The sequence below is a fragment of the Pavona decussata genome, unplaced genomic scaffold, assembly GCF_977016875.1.
Source record: "Pavona decussata unplaced genomic scaffold, jaPavDecu1.1 SCAFFOLD_110, whole genome shotgun sequence".
NCBI lineage: Eukaryota > Metazoa > Cnidaria > Anthozoa > Scleractinia > Agariciidae > Pavona > Pavona decussata.
The window spans coordinates 206,265-223,550 of record NW_028145524.1 but is presented as its reverse complement, the minus strand read 5'-3'; the positions used below and the strand labels follow the sequence as shown (position 1 = coordinate 223,550).

The window sequence follows — 17,286 nt, the reverse complement described above, 5'->3', positions numbered from 1 at the left end:
CAGCGTTTTGTGTGCTCACTTTGCCCGTTGTTGGTCGAACATACTAAAAGTTGTCCGTTGAGCCACTGGACGTTTTGTGTGACAAACACGATGTTGCACCCAATTGATCCTTTAGTCAGGGTGTAATTTAATAGGACTTTTAGAATCAAGGCTTTTGGTAAAATAGTTTAATTCTTTTCCTAAAGTCCTGTGATGACTACCACTCTACAGGAGGCCGAGTTAAAGTTGTCCGTAAATTCAGCCGGAGGGGTGTTTCAGGCTCGGTTCAAACGTCGAACTTTACATGAGCCGAACCTAATACCTATTCAGGTCGACCCAAATAATTAAGTTTGGCAGTTGATTCAGACGTCGAACCTAACTGAAGTCGAACTCAATTAAAGCTCAAGTGAGAAAGTAGATTTTCGTGGTCAGCGGCTGTTGTTTTTTCTCAACAAGGTTCAAAATGGCGGGAAAGATGAGTTCTGACATGGAAAAGCTTGTTTGGTAAAATGGAATTGGGGGTGGTCAATAGTTTATTTTAGTATTAGTTTTTATTGATATTTCTTATAATTCTTTATAGTTATTATATTTTATATAAAAGTTTTAAATTCATTTAAAGCGCTTTTGGATCATTTCAATGTTAAAAGGTGCTATATTAAGTGAATAAATTATTATTATTATTATTATTATTATTATTATTGTTATTATTATTATTATTATTATTATTATTATTATTATTATTATTACTATTATTATTATTATGAACACAGGCCAAACACATCTCCTATTGGTCGAGATAGGAAGGATATGACCTTCAATATTAATTTGCTATTACGAGTACGTCTTTCAAAGATTTCCCTTTTCTGTACGAAAGTAGGCAAGGGTCTTTATAGATCTAAACAAGAATAACAAGCACATTCATCTTTTCCCGCCATCTTGTTCAGAATGAAGTCCTTTGCGCATGCAAACTCGATGGAACGCGCAGACCTCTGGGATAGATATAATTTATATAATTTATGCGTAACGTATGCAGTTAGTTCGGCTCATGTAAAGTTCGACGTATGAATCGAAGTCGAACTTTTGCCGTTCTATTCGACTGACGCAGTCGAATAGAACGCCGGGTCGACGCAAATACAAATCTGTCGATCCTAACTGATTCATAAGTCGATCTTTACATGCGCCGAACCAAATGATTAGGTTCGGTCATGTAAAGTTCAACGTATGAACCGGGCCTCAGGCACGCCAATATTGTCGAAAAGAGTCGTAAAGACGTTAAATACTTATAATTTTCAGTACCTTGTGTAATGTATGTTCGAAGCAGGTTAGAAGACAGATCTGATTAATTGAAAAATTTGCAACTGAAAATTCTTCAGTATGCATTCAAGGTCGAAATATAGAAAAAAGTGACAAAAACTTTCTTAGAGAGAAGAACTTGGAGTCTGCCTTTAAAATAGAGGAAAAATGTTATGAATACAGTGCAGCGAAAAGCTTTGACATCGTCCATCGTTTCGCATTAGATCACTTAGTGAATTTCAAACTACATCTGACAAATTTGCTGAATTCATCAACTTTTTCCTGCAACGCAAAAATTCTAAAAAGATTGCGTTACTTCCGATTCCTCCATATTTGAAGGACAAGAAAACAATGGGCCTAGCCATTTTCTTGCAAGAGAACGAGCCAAGAAGGTTCAATGTGTCTTACATGACGATAATTTCGACTAAGCTTTTACTGAGCGCGTTTTTAATCAGCGTTTTAATACGACCCAGAGTAGCTTCTCAACATGGGTTTTACAAGGCGAAAATGATCCCGATGGAATGTCTTGTAACGGACGAGAGTGATTTTGACCATCAGCTCCAAATTGAGAGCCAAGAATCGAGGTAAGGAAGCAGTATAACCTTTCACACATGACACTTCACAGCCGGCTAGCAGGCAGTCGAGCAAATCCTCTTGAAATGCGACGAAGTGCTATGAAGATCGGATTCCTACTTTCGAAACCTGCTTATTGGATGAAAAAATCTTCATTTTCGGGAGTGAAGAGCTCAGTGTTTTCGGTTCGAAGCATCTTTTTTGAGCGACATGGTAAAAATAATTTAGTTAAAGCATGACCGCGTGGGGACACGTAAATCGGATTACGATCGGCGCTTTGGATTTGCATTCGATTTACATGGCCATCATTATAAGACTTGCAGGATATGTTCCCAAGACAAGACCCATACATGCAACAAGAAACCTTTTTGCTTTTAAATTTTCTTTTTAACTACACATCATTTTGAAAGAAGTTACTTTTTATGTTGAAATGTTTAGAATAAGTTAATGATTTATTCTTATTTCCTTCTTTCATTGAAATATTATTATTTAAGCTTACTTTGTCGAGAAACATTTTTTTCCTGTAAAGTTTATTTTCTGCTTTTTAAAATAAGGTATAGCTTTCCATGCTGCTGTAGAAATCTTGCGATATATTGAATAATAATAAAAAACAAATACCAAGAGGTAAGGCAGGTGTTGCGAGAACACAAGAAGCAAGTCTCTAGGGGGCGGAGACCAGATTAAAAATCTAGATATTCCGAAATCTTTTTAGCATTTCTTCATGGATATTTCCTAACAAAACTTAGTCTCGCTCAAGTGCAAAATTATTTATCTTTTATTGTTTAAAAGTAAACATTATGTACACTCGCTCCTTTGCCGTGTGGTACGTGGACCAAGCCGATGATCACAATTCCTTTGCCCTCCCTTGGTTGCTATGACTTAGGCGTGTCACGCACGTGTAGTGGGCGAACATTCAGACACGGTTAGACACGGTTTTTCACAATTTTCAAATATATATATATATTTCGGACTTTATATATAGAATATACATTTACATTTCACCCTGAACGCGGATCCTTGGTGAACCAGAGGTAGATAGTTGGGCCTGGAGGAAGTCAAAACGGATACGTTTACATTCGTGCTAGTAAAATTTTGGAGTGGAGAATTCACGCTGAGACTCAAACAGAAGAAACTTTTCGTTTGCACGCAAAGCAAACAAAATGGCGCGAATACGTATTGCTGTGTTTTTACCATCACTTGTTTGCAGCTTTGAAAATTATAACTTGCCTTTAAGGTCAGTTTTTTATTAAGGGTTCTGTGGGGTTTGCCAAATATGTCTAATTTATTTTGATTACAGTGGTAAGCGGAAGAAAACGTTTTCCAATTTTAATTTATCCATCAGTGATAATACACAAATATCACTTGGTCCCTGAAACTGATTTCAGCACCAGCCAAATTATATTTATTTTCATTCAAAACGGCTTACTATACCAACACTTCTGTTGAAATTTTGTTTTTCTCTCTGTACTTACTTGGTCAACAAGTTATTTACCACCCAACATAAAGTTGTGAGGGCAAATAAATACTATAAGGAAGCCAAGTATGAGACCGTGTAACCACTCTTTCAGTGCCCGCACATTAAAATCATTATTAAAAGGCTAATTCTGAACGATCTGTTACAGGTTAGTTTACATTTTCGGTTTCGTCTGTATACTCGTGTAATACCTAACGCTAAGTAAACCTCTTTTAATTCGCATTTTGGGTTTAATTTTAGCTCGCTGCCCTCATAACACTGAGGTAGCCAAACGTCCTGAGAAAGGCATATTTCTACTTAAATGTCGGTCAGCTTCCCAAAGGTCTTTATATAAATGTAATACAGCACTATCCTATTTTTCTGCGTGCGTGAATTAGCAGAACGATTAAAGGAAGAGTTAACTACTGAATTACAGGATGTGGTCATTATCTACACCTGAAATCAAACAAGTTCGTCAAGAAAAATTGTCCAAAAGAGGCTGGAATGCAGGATCTTAAACGTATCTACGACAGGACGAAGGCTTAGCTCACCAATGGGTTTTCCCGAAATTAATCGCTAAATATCATTATTTGGCGATCGGCGCCCTGAAACCTTAACTCACATAAAGTGAGCACAAATTCCTCCAATACGGTTGGATTTTCGCGCGAGAACATTAAATACAAGTTCTCTCTTTTATGATAGTGAGTCTGCAGACATCACCGACTGACCAGGCTCTCTTATAGTTGTAAGTTGCGTGGTCATGTATCTAAAGCAATCGCTATTAGTTCCAGGTAGACTAAAAAGGGAAAGGTCTACATAACTCCTGTTGCATGTTCAGGTCGCTCTTTTCTCTGCTCGGGCCTTGTGTCATATTATGCGCTGAAAGGTAATTTCTTTATTATAAATGAATGAGTTCTCAGTGGCCTTTTGCTTGCTCTTCAGTTTGAATTTGAACTGCTGTTCTGTTTGTTTAGCAAGTATGTTTCTTATTCCGCGAGAAATATGGCCGGCTTCGCGTTAATAGCAACCGGCTCATAGCCATTCCCGGCAAATTACGAGATGTACTTGAGAGGATCGAAACCGAGGTGTCGTCGGTTCATTGCGTTTATTAGGTGAGAACACATTCGTAATTTCATTTGGAAGAAGGATCCAAATGCTAATAAGTTTGAAATATGTTTTCTTGACCAAATAAGCCTCACAGTTTTCGAGTGATCAATAGTCCCGGTTCCTGCCTTCCCTCTTAAAGGATCAAAATACGAACCGGATAAGGACTAGTTGATAGATTGTAGGCGATGTTGTTGCAATAAAAGCACGTTACAATATAAAAAAAATTCTATAATAAACAGTTGATGAGCAGCATTTAATATCCGAGCGTTTCGGGGCAGACAAATTATTCGCGCCAGAAAATGAAACGAACGAATAGTGTACCCCATTTGTGCGCCCAACTTAGCAGCAGCTGCAATATTGTAAAAAAAACCCCAAAAAACTGTGTGTATAACGACAGTCCTCCAGATGTATTAGAATGTATTTCGCCCCGTGGTCCAAATATATGATATTTTATACTGTTAACTAGTTCAGTGTTGAGTAAACTCAAACTACCGGAATTATTTTCTTTGTGGTTGTATGAGAAGATAGTTCGACAGAAAACTTGGTTGTAAACAGAAAATTAATGTACAGCTTTGAAACTGCCTATCGTTTTCTTTCCCATGCGTGCACTGAACGTGCGTTCATTTACACCATTTGATTAATTAGATAGATAAAATGAAAATTAATTAAACGTATTATCGTATTTAGCTAACGCACATAATGTGTAGTCTAGACGAGCATTCAGAGACGGTTAACAACTTTTACTACACATTTCCTTGCATTTTCACTATTTTCAAATTGATATGTATTACAGACTTTTTATATAGAATAAACATTTACATTTCACCCTGAACTCGCATCCTTGGTTATTCAGGGATAGATAGTTGGGTCTGGAGGCAGTCAAAACGGATACGTTTAGATTCGTGCTAGTAAAATTTTGGAGTGGACGATTCACGCTGAGACTCAAACAGAAGAAACTTTTCGTTTGCACGCAAAGCAAACAAAAAGGCGCGATTACGTAATGCTGTGTTTTTACCATCACTTGTTTGCAGCTTTTAAAATTATAACTTGCCTTAAAGGTCAGTTTTTTGTTAAGGGTTCTGTGGGTTTTGCCTAATATCTCTAATTTGTTTTGATAACAGTCGTAAGCGGAACAAAACGTTTTCCAATTTTAATTTATCCATCAGTGATAATTTGCAAGTATCACTTGGTCCCTAAAACGAATTTCAGCACCAGCCAAATTATATTTATTTTGATTCAAAACGGCTAAAGATACCAACACTTCTGTTGATTTTTTTTCTCTGTACTTACTTGGTCAACAAGTTATTTACTACCCAACATAAAGTTGTGAGGGCAAATAAATACTATAACGAAGCCAAGTATGAGACCGTGTAACCGCTCTTTCAGCGCCCGCACATTGGGCCAGTCTATGTTATTCTTAGTCTGTATACTCGTGTAATACCTAATGCTAAAAAACCTGTTGCTTAATTTTAGCTCGCTTCCCTCATATCAGGTAGCGAAACGTCTTGAGAAAGGCATATTTCTACTTACATGTTCTTCAGCTTCGCAAAGGCCTTTATATAACGTAACATGTGGTAGGATTTCATAAGACGAATACAGTACTATCTTAATTTTCCGCATGCGTGAATTAGAAGAACAGTTAAAGAGAAGTCAACTACTGAATTACAGGATGTGGTCATTATGTGAACAAAATCAAACATGTTTGTCAAGAAAAATTCTCCAAAGGGGGCTGGAATAATGCAGGAACTTTTGGCAAGTTCAAATGGTGAGTTCGCTGGGCCGTAGCTACGTCGACAGGACGAAGGTTTGGCTCATCAATGGTTTTTCCCGAAATTAATTGCTAAAAATCATAATTTAGCGATCGGCGCCCTCAAACCTTAACTCACATAAAGTGAGCACAAATTCCTCTAATACGGTTGGATTTTCGCGCGAGAACATTAAATACAAGTTCTATTTTTTATAATAGTGAGTCCGCGGACATCACCGACTGACCATGCTCTCTTATAGTCGTAATTTCCGTGGTCATGTATCTAAAGCAATCGCTATTAGTTCCAGTTAGACTAAAAAGGGAAAGTTCTACGTAACTCCTGTTGCATGTTCAGGTCGCTCTTTTCTCTGCTCGGGCCTGCGTTCAACCGTCGCTTGTGTCAAATTATGAGCAGAAAGGTAATTTCTTTATTATAAATGAATGAGTTCTGTGACCGTTTGCTTGCTCTTCAGTTTGAATTTTAACTCCTGTTGTGTTCTGTTTGTTTAGCAACAATGTTGCTTATTCCGCAAGAAATATGGCCGGCGTTGCGTTAAGAGCAACTCCCGGCAAATGACGAGATGTACTTGAGAGCATCGAAACCGTGGTCTTGCCGGTTCTTTGCGTTCATTACGAAAGAACACACTCCTAATTGCGTTTGGAAGAAGGACCCAAATGCTGATAAGTTTGAAACATATTTTCTTAACCAAATAAGCCTCACAGTTTTCAAGTGATCAAAAGTCCCGGTCCCTACCGTCCCTCTTAAAGGATCAAAATACGAACCGGATAAAAAATACCAACCGGGGCAGACAGATGTTTCGCGCGAGAAAATGAAACGAACGCATAGTGTACCGCATTTATGCGCCCAACGCAGCAGCTGCAATGTTGTAAAATAAAACTGTGTGTATAACGACAGTTTTCCAGATGTATTAGAATGTATTTGCCCGGTGGTCCAAATATATGATATTTTGTACTGTTAACTAGTTCAGTGTCAAGTAGACTCAAACTACTGGAATTATTTTCTTTGTGATTGTATGAGAAGATAGTTCGACAGAAAACTTGGTTGTAAACAGAAAATTAATGTACAGCTTTGAAACTGCCTATCGTTTTCTTTCCCGTGCGTGCACTGAACGTGCGTTCATTTGATTAATTACATAGATAAAATAAAAATTAATTAAACGTAGTATCGTATTTAGATAACGCGCATAATGTGTAGTCTAGACGAGCATTCAGAGACGGTTAACAACTTTTACTACACATTTCCTTGCATTTTCACTATTTTAAAATTGATATATATTACAGACTTTATGTATATAAAATATACATTTACATTTCACCCTGAACACGCATCCTTGGTGAACCAGAGGTAGATATAGTTGGGTCTGGAGGAAGTCAAAACGGATACGTTTAGATTCGTGCTTGTAAAATTTTTCGAGTGGACGATTCACGCTGAGACTCAAACAGAAGAAACTTTTCGTTTGCACGCAAAGCAAACAAAAAGGAAATTCAGGAGTGGATAGTTGGGTCTGGAAGAAACAAAACGGATACGTTTACATTCGTGCTTGTAAAATTTTGGAGTGGAGGATTCACGCTGAGACTCAAACAGAAGAAACTTTTCGTTTGCACGCAAAGCAAACGAAAAGGCGCAATTACGTAACGTTGTGTTTTTACCATCACTTGTTTGCAGCTTTTAAAATTATAACTTGCCTTACAGGTCAGTTTTTTATTAGGGGTTCTGTGGGTTTTGCCTAATATCTCTAATTTGTTTTGGTTACAGTGGTAAGCGGAACAAAACGTTTTCCAATTTAAATTTGTCCATCTGTGATAATTTACAAATATCACTTGGTCCCTTGAACTGATTTCAGCACCAGCCAAATTATATTCATTATCTTAAGATACCGACACTTCTGTTAAAATCATTTTTCTCTCTGTACTTACTTGGTCAGCAAGTTGTTTACCACCCAACATAAAGTTGTGAGGGCAAATAAATACTATAAGGAAGCCAAGTATGAGACCGTGTAACCCGGCTCTTCTAGCGTCCGCAGATTGAAATCATTATCAAAAGGCTAATTCTGAACGATGTGTTAAAGGTTAGTTTACATTTTGTTTAGTCTGTATACTCGTGTAATACCTAACGCTAAGTAACCTCTTTTTATTCACATTTTGTGTTTTAATTTTAGCTCACTGCCCTCCAAACGTTCAGAGAAAGGCATGATTTCTACTTAATTAAATGTCGGTCAGCTTCCCAAAGGCCTTTATGTAATGTAACATGTGGTAGAATTTCATAAGACGAAGACAGCACTATTCTATTTTTCCGCATGCGTGAATTAGAAGAACGATTAAACAGAAGTCAACTACTGAATTACAGGATGTGGTCAATATCTAAACAAAATCAAACATGTTTGTCAAGAAAAATGAAATGCAGGATCTTAAAGGTATCTACGACGGGACGAAGGCTTGGCTCACCAATGGTTTTTCCTGAAATTAATTGCTAAATATCGTTATTTAGCGATCGGCGCCCTGAAACCTTAACTCACATAAAGTGAGCACAAATTCCTCCAATACGGTTGGATTTTCGCGCGAGAACATTAAATACAAGTTCTCTCTTTTATAATAGTGAGTCCGCAGTCATCACCGACTGGGCCAGGCTCTTTTATAGTCGTAATTTGCGTGGACATGTATCTAAAGCAATCGCTATTAGTTCCAGTTAGAGTAAAAAGGGAAAGGCCTACATAACTCCTGTTGCATGTTCAGGTTGATTTTTTTCTCTGCTCGGGCCTTGTGTCATATTATGCGCTGAAAGGTAATTTCTTTATTATAAATGAATGAGTTCTCAGTGGCCTTTTGCTTACTCTTCAGTTTGAATTTGAACTGCTGTTCTGTTTGTTTAGCAAGTATGTTTCTTATTCCGCGAGAAATATGGCCAGCTTCGCGTTATTTACAACTGGCTCAAAGCCATTCCCGGCAAATGACGAGATGTACTTGAGAGGATCGAAACCGAGGTGTTGCTGGTTCATTGCGTTCATTAGGTAAGAACACATTCGTAATTTCATTTGGAAAAAGGATCCAAATGCTAATAAGTTTGAAATATGTTTTCTTGACCAAATAAGCCTCACAGTTTTCAAGTGATCAATAGTCCCGGTCACTACCTTCCCTCTTAAAGGATCAAAATACGAACCGGATAAGGACTAGTTGATAGATTGTAAGCGATGTTGTTGCAATAAAAGCACGTTGCAATATAAAAAAAAAAATTGTAATAAACAGTTGATGAGCAGCATTTAATATCTGAGCGTTTCGGGGCAGACAGATTTTTCGCGCCAGAAAATGAAACGAACGCATCAGTGTACCCCATTTGTGCGCCCAACTTGAGCAGCAGCTCAGTGTTGTAAAAAAAAAATTGTGTGTATAACGACAGTCCTCTAGATATATTAGAATGTATTTCGCCCGGTGGTCCAAATATATGATATTTTATACTGTTAACTAGTTCAGTGTTGAGTAAACTCAAACTATCGGAATTATTTTCTTTGTGGTTGTATGAGAAGATAGTTCGACAGAAAACTTGGTTGCAAACAGAAAATTAATGTACAGCTTTGAAACTGCCTATCGTTTTCTTTCCCATGCGTGCACTGAACGTGCGTTCATTTGATTAATTGGATAGATAAAATAAAAATTAATTAAACGTAGTATAGTATTTAGATAACGCGCATAATGTGTAGTCTAGACGAGCATTCAGAGACGGTTAACAAGTTTTACTACACATTTCCTTGCCTTTTCACTATTTTCAAATTGATATGTATTACAGGCTTTATATATAGAATATACATTTACGTTTCACCCTGAACACGCATCCTTGGTTATTCAGGGGTAGATAGTTGGGTCTGGAGGAAGTCAAAACGGATACGTTTACATTCGTGCTTGTTAAAGTTTGGAGCGGACGATTCACGCTGAGACTCAAACAGAAGAAACTTTTCGTTTGCACGCTAAGCAAACGAAAAAGCGGAATTACGTAACGTTGTGTTTTTACCATCAATTGTTTGCAGCTTTTAAAATTATAACTTGCCTTAAAGGTCAGTTTTTTATTAGGGGTTCTGTGGTTTTTGCCTAATATCTCTAATTTGTTTTGGTTACAGTGGTAAGCGGAACAAAACGTTTTCCAATTTTAATTTATCCATTAGTGATAATTTACAAATATCACTTGGTCCCTTTTAAAAACTGATTTCAGCACCAGCCAAATTATATTTATTTTCATTCAAAACGGCTTAAGACACCGACACTTCTGTTGGAATCTTTTTTTTCTCTGTACTTACTTGGTCAAGAAGTTGTTAACCACCCAACATAAAGTTGTGAGCGCAAATAAATACTATAAGGAAGCCAAGTATGAGACCGTGTAACCGCTCTTTTAGCGTCCACAGATTGAAATCATTATTAAAAGGCTAATTCTGAACGATGTGTTACAGGTTAGTTTACATTTTGTTTAGTCTGTATACTCGTGTAATACGTAACGCTAAGAAACATTTTTTAATTCGCATCAGTTTGTGTTTTAATTTTAGCTCGCTGCCCTCATATCAGGTAGCCAAACGTCCTGAGAAAGGCATATTTCTACTTAAATGTCGGTCAGCTTCCCAAAGGCCTTTATATAATGTAACATGTGGTAGGATTTCATAAGACGAATACAGCACTATCCTATTTTTCCGCATGCGTGAATTAGAAGAACGATTAAACAGAAGTTAACTACTGAATTACAGGATGTGGTCATTATCTAAACAAAATCAAACATGTTTGTCAAGAAAAATTCTCCAAAAGAGGCTGGAATGCAGGATCTTAAACGTGTCTACGACGGGACGAAGTCTTGGCTCACCAATGGTTTTTCATGAAATTAATTGCTAAATATCATTATTTAGCGATCGGCGCCCTGAAACCTTAACTCACACAAAGTGAGCACAAATTCCTCCAATACGATTGGATTTTCGCGCGAGAACATTAAATGCAAGTTCTCTCTTTTATGACAGTGAGTCGGCAGACATCACCGACTGACCAGGCTCTCTTATAGTCGTAATTTGCGTGGACATGTATCTAAAGCAATCGTTATTAGTTCCAGTTGGACTAAAAAGGGAAAGGTCTACATAACTCCTGTTGCATGTTCAGGTCGCTTTTTTCTCTGCTCGGGCCTGCGTTTAACCCGTCGCTTGTGTCATATTATGCGATGAAAGGTAATTTCTTTATTATAAATGAATGAGTTCTCAGTGGCCTTTTGCTTGCTCTTCAGTTTGAATTTGAACTGCTGTTCTGTTTGTTTAGCAAGTATGTTTCTTATTCCGCGAGAAATATGGCCGGCTTCGCGTTAATAGCAACTCTCAAAGCCATTCCCGGCAAATGACGAGATGTACTTAAGAGGATCGAAACCGAGGTGTTGCCGGTTCATTGCGTTCATTAGGTAAGAACACATTCGTAATTTCATTTGGAAGAAGGATCCAAATGCTAATAAGTTTGAAATATGTTTTCTTGACCAAATAAGCCTCACAGTTTTCAAGTGATCAATAGTCCCGGTCACTACTTTCCCTCTTAGAGGATCAAAATACGAACCGGATAAGGACTAGTTGATAGATTGTAGGCGATGTTGTTGCAATAAAAACGTGTTACAATATAAAAAAAATTCTCGAATAAATAGTTGATGAGCAGCATTTAATATCCGAGCGTTTCGGGGCAGACAGATTTTTCGGGCCAGAAAATGAAACGAACGCATCAGTGTACCCCATTTGTGCGCGCAACTTAAGCAGGAGCTGCAATATTGTAAAAACAAAAAAGAAAAACTGTGTGTATAACGACAGTCCTCCAGATGTATTAAAATGTATTTCTCCCGGTGGTCCAAATATATGATATTTTATACTGTTAACTAGTTTAGTGTTGAGAAAACTCAAACTGCCGGAATTATTTTCTTTGTGGTTGTATGAGAAGATAGTTCGACAGAAAACTTGGTTGTAAACAGAAAATTAATGTACAGCTTTGAAACTGCCTATCGTTTTCTTTCCCATGCGTGCACTGAACGTGCATTCATTTGATTAATTGGATAGATAAAATGAAAATAAAACGTATTATCGTATTTAGAAAACGCGCATAATGTGAAGACTGAGTGACAGTTGATTTCTGATATGTCGCCCTTTTCCATTATCGATTGAAAGATGATATTACAATCACGCACCAATACCAGTGTAAGAGGACATATAAACAAGGTACGTGAACAAGGAGGATGAACTGTAAAGCGAGCCGGAGTTGAAGAACCACCACTTTGCAGCCTGATCAAGGAAAACAGACAGAGCAATAACCACCGCTGATCCAGAAAGGTAAGCGAGTTTTGTTATTAAACTGGTATCCTGAGCCACTTGTCGTAGAGGTGATGAAAGAGAAAAAAACCCGCACTTTGTCAGCAATGGCAGCCGAGAATCCAGACCAAAAATTACTTGAAACGCTGCTCTGTTAAAAGAAAACTTTTTCGACTAGATAAACGTTTTTGGCCGTAGGTGGCCAAGAAGAAAATTGTCTTCAACCTAAAAAATTCGGGCTGATGATTTCAAGTTCATGTACTAGGCGCCTATAACAAGCTTACTACTTATAATAGGCTGGGATAGTAGAAGTCGGTTGCTTTTTTATCAGGTAATCTGTTATCAAACGTACCTCTTCAATGGTCTGCCTTTTTGAGTCGCTGGAAACAAAGTTGTTTCGAGTTAAAACGGCATTACAAAAGGTTACGCTCTTTTTTTGCAAGAACGGCTGAGGCTGAATGTTCTTATTATTCTTCAGACAAATTGAGCCTGAAAAGTTTTTAAAATGACACTGGATATTTATTTTTTTATCTTTTCTGGTGAAGGAAGGAAAGAAAGTTTCTTCAATTTTCCAATTTTAATAAAATTAAATGAGCCAAAAATGTCTGTGCTCTCAAATGACTGTGGTCTCTGAAAAATTTCAAATTCCTCACAGAAGGACAGTGCGTAGGTTGGTACTAAGAAATTAGAAATTAAAAATAATTATTTTGCCTCCAAATTTAACAGCATTTCAACATGGCGTGCCACATCAGTAACACATCAACCTTAATCATGTACAGAAATTTTTCTCTATACATTAATCCACTTTGTAGGCTATTTCTGTAAAGAATATTATATGTCTGATGTGCTACAAACCTACCTCACATTGCTGTCTCCATTCATACCATGAGTTACAAACTTTTCTCCTTAGCACTTTGATCAAAAGAAATTTGCAGATCCATATCGATGTAAGGGTATCTCAATCAAAATTTTGCGGCTTTAATTTCTAGCTGTCTTCAAGTGTTGCAGAATAACAATGACATGAACATGTACTTTTGTTTCACCAGATGAAGTTACTGTCACTCGCGCTGCTTCTCGCAGCCCTGAGTACTTTGGACCTTGCTGAAGCAGGCAAGGTGGGCCGCTGGTCGACATGCTACGGGTCTCCTCCAGCAGACTCATATCATTCTCCAGATGGTTATATACCGGCTTGGTCTTACTACTGGAAAAGATTTGGACGAGCACGTGATAGTAATAGATGCGAGGCTTATTTTGCCCAGGGTTGGGAAAGAGTGGAAAAGGACGGGAAATTCGCCGTCCTTCGGTAACTCTCTAATACGCAGATTAACTCGAAATTTACACGATAAGATTCCTTAAGAAAGAATTCCGCTACTCAAGACGTACAAGATAAAAAATCAACAACATTTAGACGCAATGCTCCAGAGATAAGTTCCTAGTTGTCCTTCGAGAGTCACGCTCAACTAAAAAAAAGTGCGAAAAATCCGATCACGTGCGATTTAGACTACAATAGTTCCAGGCCAGTTTCTACTCGTTTCCAACAAGTATGTTACTTTCGCTGCTTTTCTTTCAAACGCGGACCTTTCAAATTAAATATCTGCGACTCAACTGGCTGTATGGTTAAAAAGGGGGTGGTTTCAGTGCTTCAGTAAAAGTGAGAGAATCAGTTATTTTCTTTCAGGGAATCTGATTAAGTAACTACAAATTTTTTTTAATCTCGCCATTGTATTTAGCAAGCATATGGCGTTATCCTGCACATGCGGTTTTATGAGGAAACTAATCTGCTCTGTTTAACCAAAAACCTGAAAATTGTTTGATCGAGAGATCTGATTCAGATTTAGCTTAAAAACTGCTGTTTCAAGAAAAAAAAGGTTGTTTTCTTAACAAAACATTTAGACCTGATAAGGTCGATTCAAACAAAAAAAAACCAAATCTCGCAGTGATAAAATCATTTAACTTTAATTATAAATCGATTTATTGAGAATTTAAAGTAAGGGACACGAAAATATACGAATTTGTTGTAGTTCTACTGATTTCTGAATAGCAACATGTACATCTCATGATTTCTCTTGTCATTAAAACGTGAAGGGACGCATATTTGGAAATTTACCCTGCACAAGTAGCTGGAATAGAAAGGATCGAAGGTTACTTTGCAAGCTGCTATAATTGCAAGCTCCCTCTATTCATCTTGACATTGAATATAAAATAGTGAAAAATTGTTGAAGTGTTTCATCTATTAATTCCTACAAAAATAAAATTCTATACAAAAAAATTAGGTACAGAAGTTCTTTCAACTGCTTCAAATGGTCTTTTGTTAATCACAACTGGTGTGGTGTTTTATTTGCGTTCAAGTGAATCCTTTTGTTTTTTCTATCTTCTAATGCATTAGAGACGAAGGACTTTCCAAGACTGGAAATGAGTATGTGTGGATCTCATTCAGGGATTACATCTACAATAACAAGCCTTGTGAACTGGTGCACTACGACACCACAGAGACATGGATCTTGCCTTGCTTTTTGAAAGATGCGGATATGCAGAATTGTCTTGGAAAATGGTTCAAAAGAAGTTATTTCGGCTTTTGTGAGAAAGACAGCAAATGGTCCTGGGTAACGTTTTGTGGAGAGGACTACAGTCAACCGGCAAGTTTTACTTTGAATAATGGTGAAGTATTGTGCCTGGCCAAAACGGCTCGAAGGGAGGTCACCATCACCCATGTGGATGATCTCAATTCTGAGAACGTCCTGACTACACCAGATACCATGTTACAAGGTATTTAATCGTAACGCTTAAAATAAGACTGATTTTTAACTGATATTATCGAGTTCTGATGATTTTTCAACAGAAACAAAAGCCAAAAACAATGTACAGAAGCTGTACACAGTTTGTATACGGCTCATTTTTTTCTGGGGTTTAAGGCGTAGGCACAAGACGACTGGTAGCAAACTTGGTCAGAAGGGAAATTAATGCTCCAAGCGAAAACGAACTTGAAACATGCACAAGGGTCGCTAGCTTTGTGAGAAGGGAGGTTTGAGTACACATAGCGAACAAGTAAATCCGATGTTACTCAACCTCACTTTATGTTTTAAAAGCGCAATTTTGGAGGTTTCAATTCGGTCTTTGGATTTGTTTGTTTATCTATTTATTTATTTATTTATTTATTTATTTATTTATTTATTTATTTATCTATTTTGTAGAAATTTTAGAAATTTAAGTGTTTCAATTTTTTTAAATTAATATGTTGTCAGTGACAAACAAACAAACAAACAAAAAGCGGTGAGCAAAAATGCGAATGGAAATTGCTTTCCTTGGAATAAGCCTTTTTACAACAAAGGCAAAGAAGTTATTGATTTCAATTTTTATTCATGCATGAAAATAATGCTTGAACGGTTGCTGAGTTTTACGACACTATACATACAATCGCAGTCAAATGGCCTGATTAATTGGAATGACTTTCGTTGCAGACACAACCATCAATAAAGGTTCAACAGACCTGTGGTGGAAATTCACCAGGAAATGGACAAAAAAGACGTCCTCCAGCTATTCCAGCGAACACGGTTGGAGACTGAATGTGAAGACTACTATCCAATCTGGAGAACTCCAAAGTGTCGTTGCCAAATGGCAGGTAGAATTTGAAGTGGGAGCTCATGGGAAATACATTTACACACAGTCGGAGGAAGACACGGAGGAGATTACCTATGAACGTCACTTTACGGTAATTTTTGCTTTATATATAAATTTATACAACAATTTACACGCAATTCCACATTTACTCCTTGTTACAAACATTTGTAATAGACAGAGAGAGAGAGAGAGAGAGAGAGAGAGAGAGAGAGAGAGAGAGAGAGAGAGAGAGAGAGAGAGAGAGAGAGAGAGAGAGAGAGAGAGAGAGAGAGAGAGAGAGAGAGAGAGAGAGAGAGAGAGAGAGAGAGAGAGAGAGAGAGAGAGAGAGAGAGAGAGAGAGAGAGAGAGAGAGAGAGAGAGAGAGAGAGAGAGAGAGAGAGAGAGAGAGAGTGCTAAATTAGAACTAATTAAAGGGCTTAGACAACGCAGTAGGACAACGCGGAACTTACTTTCTATCCAACAACAGGTCGTGTTATTTCGCAGGCTAAGACCCTCGTTTAAGACAACGTTTTCTTTTGTATTTTTTACAAAACGACAAGCTCCAAGTCTTTGGACTTGTTATCAATTCTTCAGGTTTCATGTCACAGCTTCATGGTCCTTCATTACTCTCGGAGTTTTAATAATAACGTGATATTAAATAATAACAACGTGCTTTTCTTTACCATAGGTGCCTGCAAAGACGGAATATAAAGTTCAAGTCGTAGTTAAACGGCAGAAAATAGACGTCGGTTTCAGAGCCAAGGAAAAGTTCTTTGACGAAGACGACAATCTCTTGGGTGAACGGGACCTGACTGGAACCTGGAAAGGAGTGACCACTTTCACAGCGGATGCGACGGTGACTGAGACGCCTTTGCAGAGAAAGTAACGCCGGGCTTGAGCTCGACACTGAGACACGATAACTAAAAAGTTGTAGCGACTTGTAGTTTTTCCTGATGTTTGTGGCGAGAGAACACATCATCCCCATAAGCGAAAAGTAAGATAGTGCAAAATTTACGAAATAATGTAAACACATCGTGTCGGTGCCATTTGTTGCCAATAAAGGGCTGAATCTCTTGAGCTTACTTTTTGGTTTTTTTTCTTTTTGCCTGATGTCGAATGACTGTCAAAGTAAAGTAAGCAAGGCTGATACTGCGTAGCAAACTAAACACGACAGCGGCATGAAACAGACCAAACCGAAAGTACGAAAAACAACAAAA

General features: G+C 37.6%; 2 protein-coding genes across 4 annotated transcripts in view; both read left to right on the top strand.

Annotated features, from left to right (window-relative positions):
- Positions 1-1,712: 1,712 nt before the first annotated feature.
- Positions 1,713-17,151, top strand: LOC146470805 (uncharacterized). Of its 2 annotated transcripts, XM_085121491.1 has the most exons (5): positions 12,336-12,493; positions 13,519-13,775; positions 14,859-15,238; positions 15,931-16,181; positions 16,758-17,151. In XM_085121491.1, the coding sequence occupies exons 2-5, from the start codon at positions 13,519-13,521 to the stop codon at positions 16,953-16,955; spliced, it is 1,086 nt and encodes a 361-aa protein (XP_084977617.1). In that variant the 5' UTR covers positions 12,336-12,493; the 3' UTR covers positions 16,956-17,151. The 2 variants fall into 2 exon arrangements, with proteins under 2 accessions (XP_084977618.1, XP_084977617.1); XM_085121492.1 differs by lacking the exons at positions 12,336-12,493; positions 13,519-13,775 and adding an exon at positions 1,713-1,856.
- Positions 10,364-17,286, top strand: part of LOC146470798 (uncharacterized) — a 68,442-nt gene continuing 61,519 nt past the window's right edge. The window contains exon 1 of one of the 2 annotated variants that reach the window (XM_085121487.1): positions 10,364-12,288. The gene's annotated coding sequence lies outside the window, so the exon portion shown is untranslated. The remainder of the gene's footprint in view (positions 12,289-17,286) is intronic. The other variant, XM_085121489.1, reaches the window with a different exon arrangement.